This window comes from Acomys minous, assembly GCF_964271855.1.
Source record: "Acomys minous genome assembly, chromosome: 8".
NCBI lineage: Eukaryota > Metazoa > Chordata > Mammalia > Rodentia > Muridae > Acomys > Acomys minous.
Genome location: NC_140489.1, coordinates 100145029 through 100158765, shown reverse-complemented (window position 1 = coordinate 100158765; position 13737 = coordinate 100145029). Strand labels below are relative to the sequence as shown.

At 49.8% G+C, this 13737-nt stretch overlaps 1 protein-coding gene across 1 annotated transcript; it reads right to left on the bottom strand.

Moving 5' to 3' along the window:
- Nucleotides 1-710: 710 nt before the first annotated feature.
- MFSD2B (MFSD2 lysolipid transporter B, sphingolipid) lies at nucleotides 711-12486 on the bottom strand. The gene is made up of 14 exons (XM_084792588.1): nucleotides 12414-12486; nucleotides 9290-9415; nucleotides 8260-8384; nucleotides 7462-7585; nucleotides 7071-7149; nucleotides 6855-6985; nucleotides 5674-5764; nucleotides 5445-5566; nucleotides 4863-4946; nucleotides 4540-4620; nucleotides 4215-4324; nucleotides 3800-3943; nucleotides 3326-3499; nucleotides 711-2291 (listed from the first exon to the last, which is right to left on the bottom strand). Exons 1-14 carry the CDS (start codon nucleotides 12477-12479, stop codon nucleotides 2267-2269), a joined length of 1482 nt encoding a protein of 493 aa, XP_084648714.1. The 5' UTR covers nucleotides 12480-12486; the 3' UTR covers nucleotides 711-2266.
- Between the last annotated feature and the right edge of the window lie 1251 nt (nucleotides 12487-13737).

Genomic DNA, 13737 nt, shown 5'->3' with positions numbered 1-13737 from the left:
AACTAGAGGAGGAAGTAGGGGATTCAGCCACAGGCAGAGGTGCAAGAGACATCAGAGGGAGACAGAGTATGAAAGCTACAAAGTGGGCTGGAGAGATGGCTCACAGGGTAAGAGCACTGGCTGTTCTTCCAATGGTCCTGAGTTCAATGCCCAGCAACCACATGGTGGCTCGCAACCATCTATAATGAGATCTGGTGCCCTCTTCTGGTGTGCAAGTGTACATGCAAGCAGAATACTTGTATAAATAATAAATAAATATAAATAAAATAAAAAAATAAAAATGAAAGCTACAAAGTGTAAGTATCTCTGGGATACTCTAGGAAGAACCCAAATTAGCTTAGAGGGCTAAGAATAGAATAAAACTGCTCAATTATTGTGCTGTGAAGCTTATTATTAAACAAATAGAGTCTCAATTATTTGTGTGATAGCAGGATTAAGAGAGAAGCAGAAAAACAAACCAAAAGAGAGAGAAAAAGAAGCAGAGTTATATAAAAATAACTTCAGTGGGCTGGAGAGATGGCTGAACGGTTAAGAGCACTGACTGTTCTTCCAAAGGTCCTGAGTTCAATTCCCAGCAACCACATGGTGGCTCACAATCATCTATAATGAGATCTGGTGCCCTCTTCTTGCCTGCAGGTGTACATTCAGATAGAACACTGTATACATAATAAATAATTTTTTTTTTTTAAAGTGAGGTGTCTTTTAAAACAAAACAAAACAAAAACCCTCAGTAACCCTCTGCTAGTCTCTGGCAGCATCTGCATGCATGTGGCACACATGTACACTCAGGCACAAATACATATACATAAAAGAAATAAATGTTTAGAAAAAAACAACAAATAAGTCAAGTGGTTACTTGTGGGAAAAGTGGAAACAATGTACAACTTCCTTCTCGCCTTCTGTGTGTCGGAGTTCACCCTGCCAGGCTACACTGTCTGTCTCCTCCATTATGGAGGCTAAAGGCAAGTTTGTTTATTTATTTATTTATGTATGTATTTATTTTGGTTTTTCGAGACAGGATTTCTCTGTGTAGCCTTGGCTGTCCTGGACTCACTTTGTAGACCAGGCTGGCCTCGAACTCACAGCGATCCACCTGCTTCTGCCTCCCCAACTGCTGGGATTAAAGGCGTGCGCCACCACGCCCAGCTTTTGAAGGCAAGTTTAATGGGTTCAGGAGTGGTGAGTAAGGAGGAATGGCAAGAGGTGAGGAGACCAATAAGAAAAGTAAGCTGTTACTGCAGCGGCGAGGGTGGTCCAGATATTTACTCATTCATCCAGCACACACCATGATGCCGAGTCTATAAAAGATGTGCCTGGGCCAGGAACTGTGCTTAATGACTTCTCCTAGGGGACTTCAGCGTGGGATGTAAGCTGTCCACCGTCACAGCTACCCACTCTGCAGGAAATAAGCTCTTTAACTATTGTTTGCCTTTAAGACAGGGTCTTAAGTTGTTCAGGCTGGCCTCAAACTTGATTTGCAGCTGAGGCTGGCCTCGAACCCTTGATTCTCCTTCTTCTACCTCCTGAGTGCTGGGATTACATGTGTGCATCACCACACCTAGCTCAATTTGTTTTTGAAAAAATATAAATCCCAGTGAATCTTTCTCCCCCAAAGACAGCCTGGAGAGCTGTAATTTGTATTATATGCTATTATAACATAGAATTTCAGAAAATATATTTACATTACTACCAGCTGGCCTCTGGTAGTTCCATGTCATCCATTCTCTGTCTTCTGGTAGAAGTGACCCCAACTAGTGAACCGAGAAAAATGCTACACAAACACTTGCTTGGTCTCCATCATGTCGTGTGTCCTCAGTCTGCCCACTTGCACTGTGTCCCGGGGTACACTGGAGTCTCCGTGCAAACCAGGTCTGCATATGTATTCCTGTGTGGGAGTTCTCCCACCCAGCAAAGGGAGTGTGCAGGCCAGGGTAGCTGGAGCTTCCTGTGCAGGCCAGGGTAGCTGGGGCTTCCTGATGCCAGAAATCGTTGAGGAGGATGCTTTCAGAGTCTGAGGTTTCTTGAAGGTGGGGCAGTCTTGGGTACAAGCCTAAAAGGGTCCAGGTTCAACAGACAAGGAGGGGTTGGATAGGATTCCTGGACCTGGGCCAGCCCCTTTAGGAGATGTCACTGAAGTCTCCATGCACAAGGAAAATTACTCTGTACCAAGTTGCCAGCATGTGCTAGGGGTGGGGTGGGGCTGCAAAGATAGTTCCAGGAAATGAAGGTTTCTGCTCTTCCAGCTCACAGAGGTCCTCTTTAAAGTTCAGGCGAGGCTGTAACTAGTCCTCCTAAGGGAAAGAAAGAAGCCAAGGAGGAAGAGAGAGGTGAGGTGAGGGTCTTTGCCCTGTCAGGAAGTGCCACACAAGTTTCAGTGGCTGTCCCATGTCTTGCCAGCAACTCTCCACTTACAGCTCTGTTAAAGCCCAGTCCCTCTAATTCCTATCAAGCAAGTCCCCCCTTCCCCTCGCATTGCTAGAGTGGAAAACACGATCTCTGGACCCTTTGCTGAAGGCTGACATTATCAGCCATGAGAAGTGAGGGGCTGCTAATAATGTTGCCTTGTGTGTCCTGTGTGGACATGGTCACCAACTTGAGTTGTTGTAAATAGGAACATCTGTGGGCCGGATGTGAGTTGACTGTGGCAGCACACACTCTCTAAGTACATATTTGGCCTTGGGCTCTGTGCTGAGCTCCTGGAATACAGAGATTAATGTAATGTATCCCCAGCTGCAAGATTCCTGCAGTGTCCTGGGAAATCCAGGCCGTGTACACATTCTGCATGTAGTGGGATGTGTGGTAAGGGAAGGACACATGCAGACAGCCACTCAACAATTATGGAGGGAAGAGCAGGGGCCTCCCAGGCTTCGGCACTGGGGCAGACAGTGATTCTACTCTCTGAGATGGAGCCCCGGAAGGAGACCCCTCACTGGCTGATGTGCTGGCGGGGCTGTGAGTACAGCTGTGCAATGAGTGATGCCCCTGGATGTGGAACTTGGTGGACGTGCAGGGTGGAGGGGAACAACACACCAGGGAAGAGGTGTCTAGGTCCCTTGAGTAGATGGGCTACAGGGGAGATCTAGGAGTCCCTCACATCCCCCTTCTATCAGGTAGCCCAAGGATGAAGACTAGAGATAGAAGGAAATCTAGGAGCAAAGAGTGTCACTGACACTAAAGGAGGGTAGCCTGAAACCAGATGGCTCAGCTGGCCAGCTCAGCACACCTGCAGGCTGGTGTTAGCCGTTAGGCATTAGGGTACATATGTATGTGTATCCCTTAGCTTGGTAACTCTGCCCATGTGTACCCGTGTACAAGCACTGCCCACCTCCGAAGGCTTAGCTGGGAGGCGTCCTGGCGTGGCATCTTGGCAGCCGGGCCAACCAGGAGGATGCACAGACCAATAAGGATCATACAGGTGGGCACAGCACCAATGAGGACCTTGAGGGTGACCACCACTTCTTCTGCTTGCTGGCAGGCTCCTGCCTCATACCCTGCAAACCTGGAGAAACACCACCCTTCCTGTTGGTCAGCTTTGCTGAGCATGGCTGCTTGGGTGCAGAAGTCACAGGCATGGCACCCCCACCCTCTCCTGAAAACTGACTTCTAGCCAGCTTAGGCTATTATGTAGGGTGTGTGCAGAGCCAGAAAGGAGTTCAGAGCCCCTTAGTCCCGATGATGAGATTCCCCCTTCTCCATGGAGTGTAGCATGCACTCCAGACTCATGGGGGGGTGCTGGCCTCCTCTTCCCACACCCTCCAGGTCTTTCATGCTTTTGTTATACCCCCGCCCTAGGACTGACTCCAAACTGAGGGTGGAGATGCCCAAGGCTCCTGCGCCTGACAGCTTGGTGAAGAAGACATAGGATGAGTAGAAGATGGTCTCCACGCCTGGGCCGTGATGGTGCTGCCGCTGGAAGTCATCCACCACATCTGGCAGCATGGACCTAGGGGCAGGTGCATGGGGTTAGCCCTCCCCCTTTGAACATCAGCAGCCAGCCTGCCAGGCCTCAGGGGCGCAGAGCCTAAGCTGGAGTCCACTCTGCCCAGAATGAGCCCACAGCCACCCAACAGTATGTCTGTGTTCCCCTCTGTTCTGTTCTTGGCTCCAAAGAAGGAACTGGTGGCCCCACACAGGGAATAGGGCAGCAGGAGGAAGAGAGACGCCCTAATGGAAGGATATGAGGCCCCCGACCCCTGTCCCTTCATCCAGCCTACCAGGGCAGCAGCAACGACACAGCAATGCTCACGCCAGAGACAAAGGCCACAACATAGGCCACGGGTGCAGAGGGCACAGCAGCCAACAAGATAGAAAAGGGCACCATCACCTGGGGAGACAGACCTGTGAGCTGGTCCCTCCACTATTTCCCTGGCTTGCTTTAAGAGGCTCAGCCTTTGCTATTCATGATAAGCCCTGCACCTGGTCCTGGGCTAGGCCCAGCAGACCCCAGGAAACACAGGTCTATCCCTGCTGGGCTCAGATTCCATGGTTACCTCCTCATCCCCTCCCCCCAAATCAGGCCTTGCTTCCTGCTTCACTCACACAGATCCCGAGCGCAGATGTCCTCTTCCCAAATCGCTGGAGAACCCACTCCCACAGTGGAGTGCTCAGCACGGCTGAGACCTGTGAGCAGACAGCACCATCCCACCAGGGCCCTGAAGCCCACCACGTCTCCCAGATCTAAAAGCCCTTGCTTTGATACCCAGCCTCAGACTGTCTGGTTTGAACCAGTAGCCACTGAGTTTGAGCTTGGCCCCAACTCCACCCTCTGCTGGAATGAGACCAAACAAAATATAACCATTAAGACTTTAGCCATGGAGGGTTCTCCAGTCGGGCTCCCAGCCTCCAACCCCTGGTCCCCATACCAGGATGGTTAGCACCAAGCTCTGGACATGATCTTGTAGCCGGGAGGCGTGTGTACAGAACAGGACCAGGTAGCTCTGTTCCACCTAAGGAGATGCACAGCAAACAGTCATATGCAGGGAATGGCAGGAACTCTGAAGTCATGTGTAAGAGGACAGTCTCCAGTAGGACAGTCCTTGAACTCAAAGGATTCCCCCCCCCCAACGTAAATATGAGCCATTCCCAGTCCACTGTCCCCATTTGCATAGCTAAGGCCAAACGGGCTTTACTAGACCTCAGGTAATAGGAGAGGATGCCATCCCAGACACCATCAACTTCCTAGGAGGCCCCTCACATGAGCCACATACAAATTTTTCCTCTTGGCACCAGCCTCTCTCAGCCATGTGTCATCCTCCATTAAACTAGGCACTATGATGCATGCTTAAAATCGCAGCCCTCGTGAGGCAGGAGAATCAGGAGCTGATGACCAGAATCAGCTACATAGCAAGCTCAAGGCCAGCCTGGGCTACATGAGACCCTATTTCAAATGCCCAGTTACAATAAGCACAACAAGAGCAAATTAGAGTTTGATTGGCCAGCGGTACCTGGACGGCAGCTGAGATGAACAAGAAGGAGACCACCAGGTTCAGGTAGGGTGGGTGCCGGGAAGTGACGGCCAGGCCTGTGAAGAAGCTCAGGCCTTGGCCTGAGGCTGGGGCAGAAGCAGCTACAAAATGAGAAGATAATCCCTAGATTGGCAAAGTCCAAACCTCAGCCCCAGGAGGAGTCCCACTCCCAGCTTCTGCCTCCAATGTCCTCGCTGCACTGCCATACCTGGCTGCTCCTTCACTCCTAGGCACAGCAAACTGCCACACACAGGGTAAGTCAACGCAACCACAGCAGCGGCAATGCAATAGAGGCGAGCCTGCAGGACAGGACAGAACTGCACTGGGGGTAATGCCTCTAGCCCATGGAGGAAAACAGGGGCACCTCTCGGTGCCAGTGAGAAGATCATCATTCCAAGGCCAGGGATGCCAGCTTCTGCTCCTTTGCTTCTCTCAGTTAGGTCTAGGGGCTCAGTACAAACTTGCTTTTCTGCTGACTCTGCCCCATATGGAAGGAAACATCCACGCCCCATCCTAGTGAGCAAACAGGCATTGCTGCTAACTTCTGCGTTCTAGACCCTGAGGTTACAATGGGCGGTGGAGAGGAGTAGGCAGATCCACAGGCAGGTAACAGGAGCATGACATATGGTGATCCGGATGAAATACAAAGGGTGAAAAAACGGAGATAAAGAAAGGCATGGGGGTGATAGCCAATAAGGAATGAGCGTGCTTCTGGGAGGAGGAGGAGAGTCCAGAATGGCTTTCCCAGCTGGGCACCAAGCAGTCACCCTGCTTGGCTCTAATGCTCTGCTTTCACTGTCCTGAAATTGTTGGTAATTTTGTATGTGAAAAAAAATTCTTTTGCGGCAGACTCTTTGTGTTGGCCATGCTGGCCTATAGCTCACTGTATAGCCAAGGAGGACCTTGCACTTGGGATCTTCCTGCCTCCACTGCCTGGATGCTGGGAGTACAGCTGGGACCCGTCATACCTGGCTTACCATGCTGAAGGGCTTCATACTTGCTTGACAGACACTCCACCAACTGAGCTGTAACCCAGCCCCTGTGTTTTCTGTTGCTGTTCTTGCCTATTGGTGAGGTGTTTGTTTGTTTGTTTGTTTGTTTGTTTTTCACAGAATCACACACACTGAGTACTTGGGGGTTTTTGAGACAGGTTTCATATAGCTCAGGCTGAACTTCAACTAACTATATGACCAAAGACAGCCTTGAGCTCCTGCTCTTCCTGTCTCAAGTTCCCAGGCACTAGGATGACAGCTTGGTACCACCATAAGAGAAGAGAAGCAGGAAAAGGGTGAGAGTACAGTAAGCATCCCCCTTTGAGAAGAGCATCCCTGTAGGAAGGAGTTGACCCCACAGAGGGGAAAGGGGGTCCTGGATACCTCCCACACTTACTGCATCTGGGGAGACAGCAGGGCTCCTGGGGTGCACAGTGTCCTCACACCTCTGAGACCCATGGGCGCTGGACACAATGAGCCCATGGACAGTGGCTCCCATCAGGGTCCCTGCCATCTCCATGGTCATCCCTGGAGACAGCATGTACAAGCTGACATGGCAAGCTGCTGGATCTGAAGGCAGCAGCTCCCGGCCAGAACACAGAACTGTACTCACGGTACGCAGTGGCAGAGTCTCGTTCCCTGGGGCTGGGTGTGAGGATCATAGTGAGCGCCGTGTAGGGTACCTGGAAGAACTGGGATGGCCCCTCAGAGCTTAGGATGGCCCCTCAGAGCTTAGGATGGCCTCTACCATCCATAATGTCACTCCCCTGCCACTTCACTATACAAAAGCCAGCAGCTACTCCGTCCCACTGAGGTTCTTAAAAGGCCAAAGCATCTGGATCTCAGAGCTCCCGGCTCAGAAGCAAGGGTCCTGAGCAGGGCCAGCAGTGGTCATGATGGGTTTCTGAGCACCGCTGGGCAAAGCAGAGTGGAGTCCAGGCTCCCAACATCCTTACACTGAGAGTAACCAAAGCTGGCAGAGGGGCTCAGCAGAACACACTCACCGTAGCCAGGGCCTGGAAGAGGCAGTAGAAGGTGGTATACCAGAGCCCGCGCAGGCTGGTAAACGGGGGCAGGAACCACAGGAAGAAATAGGCCAATGCAATCAAGGGCATGCAGCCCAGCACCCTGTAGAAGCACAGCTGAGGTACTATGCCTATAACACAGGGGCAAGGACCCAAGGGGGACATCCTGTCTCTGCCCTTTGAGAGGCTCTGGAGCTGGGCAACCTTAGGGAGCCATGGAGACAGTGAGAAGACAGGGTAATGGATGGAGGGGCATTCACTGTTGGGACTCTGTCAGGGCTCTTGGTGGTGCCATTCCCTGTATTCAGAACACTGGACCACTTGGGGGTGGGTTACTCAGTGGTAGAGCACAAGCAAGTTGGGCTGCCTCTAGGGTAGTGGTTCTCAACCTGTGGGTCACGGCCCCCTTTGGAGGTCAAATAGCAGTCTCCTGTATACCAGATGTTTATACATTACAATTCATAACAGTAGCATAATTGCAGTTATGAAGTAGCAGCAAAATGATTTTATGGTTGGGGGGTCACCACAACATGAGGAGCTGAATAAAGGAGTCACAGCATCAAGAAGGTTGAGAACCACTGCTCTATGGCCAGCCTCACAGACCTGGGAACCCTGGAAGTGTCTAGCCCAGAGCCACCTGATGAGGGACAGATGATCTCTAAGCTTGTCTCTAAACTTCTCTGAGTCATGCTCTGACCTATCTGTACTGCACAGGCTTTCTTCTAACCATCCCCAGGCTGTGACAGACACAGGGCAGCGTGGGAGGGGACTGCTCACCAAGGCATTAGCCGTCCAGATCCTGTCCTTCTGCTTCTGTTGATGAAGAAGCCAGCCACAGGGTCTGCAACTGCCCCAGACACCTTCCCTCCGACCAAGGCAAGTGACACCTGGGCAGCGGGGATCTGAAACCATCAAGGACACAGCCAAAGGTCCACAAAGACAGACAATCCAGCCAGGCCTGCTTGCATGTCTGGATAAAGATCTGGGAATTCATCTGGGGATAGTGTCATTGTAGAAAAGCTCCTGCCCAGGACATGAATGCATAAAGCTCTGAGGGACATCACAGCCAGTGAGAAGAGGGGTAAAGCTGATGCCTGCCACCATTTGTTGGTTTTCTTTTTGGTTTTTGATATAGGGCAGTGGTTCTCAACCTGTGGGTCATGACCTCTATATATCAGATATTTACATAGGATTCACAGTGGTAGCAAAATTATAGTTATGAAGTAGCAATAAAATAATTTTATGGTTGGGGGTCACCACAACATGAGGAACTGTATTAAAGGGTCACAGCATTAGGGAGGTTGAGAATCACTAAGATAGGGTCTCATATCTCAAGCTTATTATGTAGACAAGGATGACGTTGAACTTCCAACTGTTTCTACTATTGGGATTACAGGCTTCTACCACTGTGCCCATTTCATGCATACTAGGTAAGCACTCTACTTGTTGAACTACATTCTCCTCCATCTTGTTTTGTTTTGAGACAGGGTCTCATGTAGCCAAAGCTAGCCTCAAACCATGTAGCTGAGGTTGGGTTTGAACTCCTGATCCTCCTGCCTCTGAGCTTCTGCTGAAATGCTGGGATTACAAGTGTCTGTCACTACACCTGCCTATTTTCTCTTTTTCCTAGTACAAGCGGATGTAATGAGTATCCCTGAAGAGATGGCCCTCCACAGCAGTTGTTACTAAACTTGGGTCAAAGGGCTATCTACCAAAACCAAAGAGGAGCACGGGGGAGAGGGGGGATGGGGGGGAGGGGTGGAGACAAGGCAGAGACTGGGGACCACGGGCTGTTGCCCACACTCACCTGTGCCACATCAAGTAGGAAGAGCTGCAGGTAGAAGGCTGAGGCGCTGGAGGCCACCTGGTTGGGGACCCCACCAATGCCATAGCACACCTTTGTACAGACTGAGAGGTGACCATCTCTGTTGTCCTGGGGGAGACACAGGAACTAACCCCTATCCCTATGGGCACAGAACAGCTCCTCACACCCCAGTGACTTCCATAAACATCCTATGTTCAGTGATGGCTTGGGGACTCGTTTAGCCCCCAAATCTTCCTATGGGAAAGTGAGAGAGAATTAACCACAGAATTCTAAACCATGACCTCTAGACCATGCCAGGGGGAAGTTCTTCCTCACATACTGACCCCATGCTTCCTGCCAGAGCCACGGTCTGTAATGAGTCAGTAATCAGAGTGAGCTGTGGGTTCCGGTATCTTGAGTAAATACCTTTATTCTTCTAGGATTTGATTTCCTTGTCTGTCAGAAGCAATCTTCCTTCCAGCTTCACAAGGTTGTTGTAATGACTGAATGAGACAGTGGCTCTGAGAGAGAATTGACTGTTTGACATCTGGGTTTATTTTACGTGTTTTTTGTGTGTGGGGAGGTGTGCATGCACAACACACACGTGTGGGAGGGTGTCACAGTATGTTCTTTCCTTCCACTATGGGGACCTAGGTATCAAGTTTAGGTCATCAGCCTTGGTGGCAGGTGGCTTTTACCCACTCAGTTGTCCAATGCCTGTGACTTGCAAGCCACCTCTTGAGCTGCTGGCATCAGTTCGTGATGGGCGTGTGTACACCGTAGACATCAGCAAACCTTACAAATCAGAGCTTTCCTCTTTTCTTCTGGAAAGGCTGTTTATCAATGCGGTGGTATCACAAATAGTCTGAGAGCCTGGAAAGCGGGCTATTACAGTCTCTAGCCATCCAGGGGAATCTTAAACATTTGTCTGCCAACTTACAGTCTAAACACAGCTCCTTACTACTATCCCACTATGAAACCCGGCTCCGACCGCATTTGACACATTGCATTAAATAACACTGATGTTTGCCCAGTGGCTCAGGCCACACGCCTTGGTCATCCTTGGTTGCTCTTTTCTAATTCCCCTGCCACATCTATCAGGCGAGCCCCTCTGTGTTTCCTCTGCCTCTGGTGTACTCTCCCAGCAGCAGCCAGTGCCCTTTGAATAAGATAAACCAGACTATGTTGGCTGTCTGTTTAAAACCCAGGATGGCCAAAGGAGCCCACTCTGCTCCCATTCCATTCCTCACTTCAAACAGCTTTCTCAGTGGGAGTTTTTTATTGTTCAACCCTTTTGAGACCACTTTGCTTCATTGGGTTCTTTGTATTTCTCTTTGTTTTCTCTGGAAGGTACTTGTGTGCCTTTCAAGAGTCAAGTGTTTGCCATTCAGGTACAAGTTTAAACGTTTTTTCCTCAGAGGAATTCCCTGACAACCCACTTTCCCTAAACTGTTTGGGAACTCTTATTTATTTCCTACCTCTCCCCACCAGCATGTAAGCTGAGAGAACATTTGCTTTCTCACTCATTGTGGTGCTTCTAGTACCTAGGCATACAGTAGGTGCTCAATATATGTTTAAAAAGCAAGAAGTGGTCATGAGGACACTGTAAAATACTCTATTTTCAAATACCCTAGGAATCTTTTTTTCATCTTTTGCCTGGGGACAGAAGTTGGGTGGGAGGGAACCAGGACTTCATTTTAGTATCTCCTAGAACCACAGGCAGGCCGAGTGGAAGGGACGGCCCTCTTAGATAAGGGCTATCACACACTTGACATGCTTCCTACCCAGGAGAAAAGCCCGCACTCAAGGCTGGGTGCGTTCTTCTTCTGACATTTGTGTGAATATTGTTACAACTTCCAGGAAAAGTTAGTTGGCAGAATCTGGTGTGAGTGGATTGCCATCCCATAGTGAGTCTCGTTTCCCCCTAAATGGGCCTGTGGAAGTTTTAGATAACCCAGGGCCATCAGAACAAATTCCAGCTGAAACGGAGATGATACAGTTTCATGTCTTCTGAATGATGCTTGGTCTCCTCACCCCATTAGCCCTTTAAAGTCTGTGGAATCTACATTTTATAGACTGGCAAACTGGCTTGCAACCTAGGCAAGGCACAAAGCCTTGCTGAACTTCAGTTTCTTGACAAGCAAAATGCATATCTATCTATCTATTATATATATATCTGTTATTAAGATAATTAAACACTGGTGCCTAATGGCAGTCTTAAGGGTTTGTCTTTTTGTTTTTTTGTTTGGATTTTTTTTTTTTGTCATTAATATCACCTCAATTCTCTAAATTTCCCTGGAAAATCAGAGTTCCCAGAGGGTCCTCTACTATCCTCCACCCCCACCCCAGTATATGAGTCTTAATATGCTAAACAAATCCTCTGCCACTGGGCTGCATCTCTACTCATCTACTTTTTCTAATTGTTAAGGCAACGGGTCTTAATGGGTTTCCCAGACACCAAGGGATCTTCCTGCCTCAGCCTCCCCAGTCAGGAACTGGGACTACAGGCACACTGAAGCATAGGGGTCTCCCAATTGATGGCCACTTTTCCCCCACCTGAGATTCCTGAAAGTAAACAGAGTCAAGCAAGATAGGGGATGGAGTATCAATTGGAGTCACAGAAACACCTGCCTTGCAGGTGGAACTGGAGTAGGGACTGAAATTTGCAAGACACAGCCCAGAGACTCTTAAGCCTCCACACCAGCCCCAGCCCTAGCACTGTCAGTGAAGAGAACTCAGAGTGTCTAAGAATACCTTCGGTCCCTATCTGCCCTCAACCCATGCCTCTGAAGGAGAGCTTAGTCTGCTTAGAAAGGAGAAACTGAGCAGCAGCAGGATTTTGAGGGGAGGCTAAGCCCAAGGGAGCTGTTTAGGAAGAGGACTCCAGGGGGACCTGCAGTGGCTTGCAGTCAGGGCACTAGAGATCTGGTCCTTCCTGCTACTTGAATGAAGCCCTGTTCCTTCACGTCAGGGCTCAGGATGCCTTCCTAATTTCCCCGGGGTGTCCCAGTGGCACCAAACTGCACTCTGCCCAACATCTGGACAAAGTACTATGACAGATACCTTTCTTCTCTGCCCATAGGAGCGCCAAGCAGCCCAGCTTCCCTCTAGCTCCCCTGGCGCTCACCGAGCCTGGCTCCGGGGTGTGCGGCGGCTCTGCGACGCGATCCGGGAGTCCGTCGGACACCGCCATTGCGCAGCTGCTCCACACTGCTCCGACAGCCCCAGCTCTCTGGGCGCTATCGCCCCAGGGGTGGATCCGGCCAAGTGGGCGCGGCTGGGGGCCTTGCAGTCAGCCGGGCCCGCAGGAGTCCCCGCCGCCGCGTGCTGCCTGAGACAGCGGGGTGGGGGGGATACCCGGGACCTGGAAGTTTCCGGATCTCCTCTCCTCGCCAAGAAGGAACTCTCCAATTGCCACGCACCTGGGGAAAAGCTGCCAAGTCCTCAACGACCATTTTTTTCCTTGGCAGATGTGTTGTAGACAAAAACCCTCAGCTAACTCCCGTGAAAGCCAGCAAAGAAATTTATTCTTTAAACGAAGCCGTATACTCCACTTGTTCAGACTAAAATGATGGCTGAGTAAGTTTTCTGCCTGAATTACCCATTTCCCAGGCTTCCCTATAAGTAACCTATAGGTATGGCTGTGCAACCAAGTCCTGGCCTCTAAATGAAACGTGGGTAGTGCAATATCCCAGGAAGTGCTTTGAAAGGCAAAGGACTACACTGTAAAAAAGACTCGGAAAAGAAAACAGCCTTCCTTGTATTATTGGATTGCTGAAACAATAGGCCCCAGAAATTAGTCACACCCCCCTCCCAAAACAACCCCCCCCAAAAAAACAAAACAAAACAACAACAACAACAAAAAACTCCTCCTTGGAGCAAAGGACCTGGGCAGCCAGAGGAGGAACTTCTTAAGAGTCCACCTTGGCTGGGCTGGCAAGTTACCGCATCTTTGGGTTCCTCCCTCAGTGTGCTCACACTGAACGCACCTCCCTTTTCACTTTTCATGTTTGACTCTTTGAATTGGTGTATGGAGGGTGGATGGTTCAACTTGGTTTGTTGGGGGCGTAGGCTGTGATGGTTAAGTCCAGCAACAACAGGTGAGTATAAATATTAGATTAGACAGTTGCTCCTTAGGACACAGAACAAACTGCACTACTGTAAGATGAAAAGCTTTGTGCTGCAGATAATCACATGTGGCAAGGTAAACATATTCTCCCAAGTGTGGGAGGTAACACAAATTATAAAGCACTTGTATTGAGATATACGTAACAAAAAAATCTCATTTAAAAGTGATACTCCCTGAAGATATCTAAACTATAAGCACATAAAAACATGTCCATGCTGGGTGTCTATGAAGCCCCTGCTGTCCTGGAATTTGCTATGTAGACCAAGCTAACCTTCAACTACAGAAATCTGCCTGCCTCTGCCTCCAACTGCTGGGACTAAAA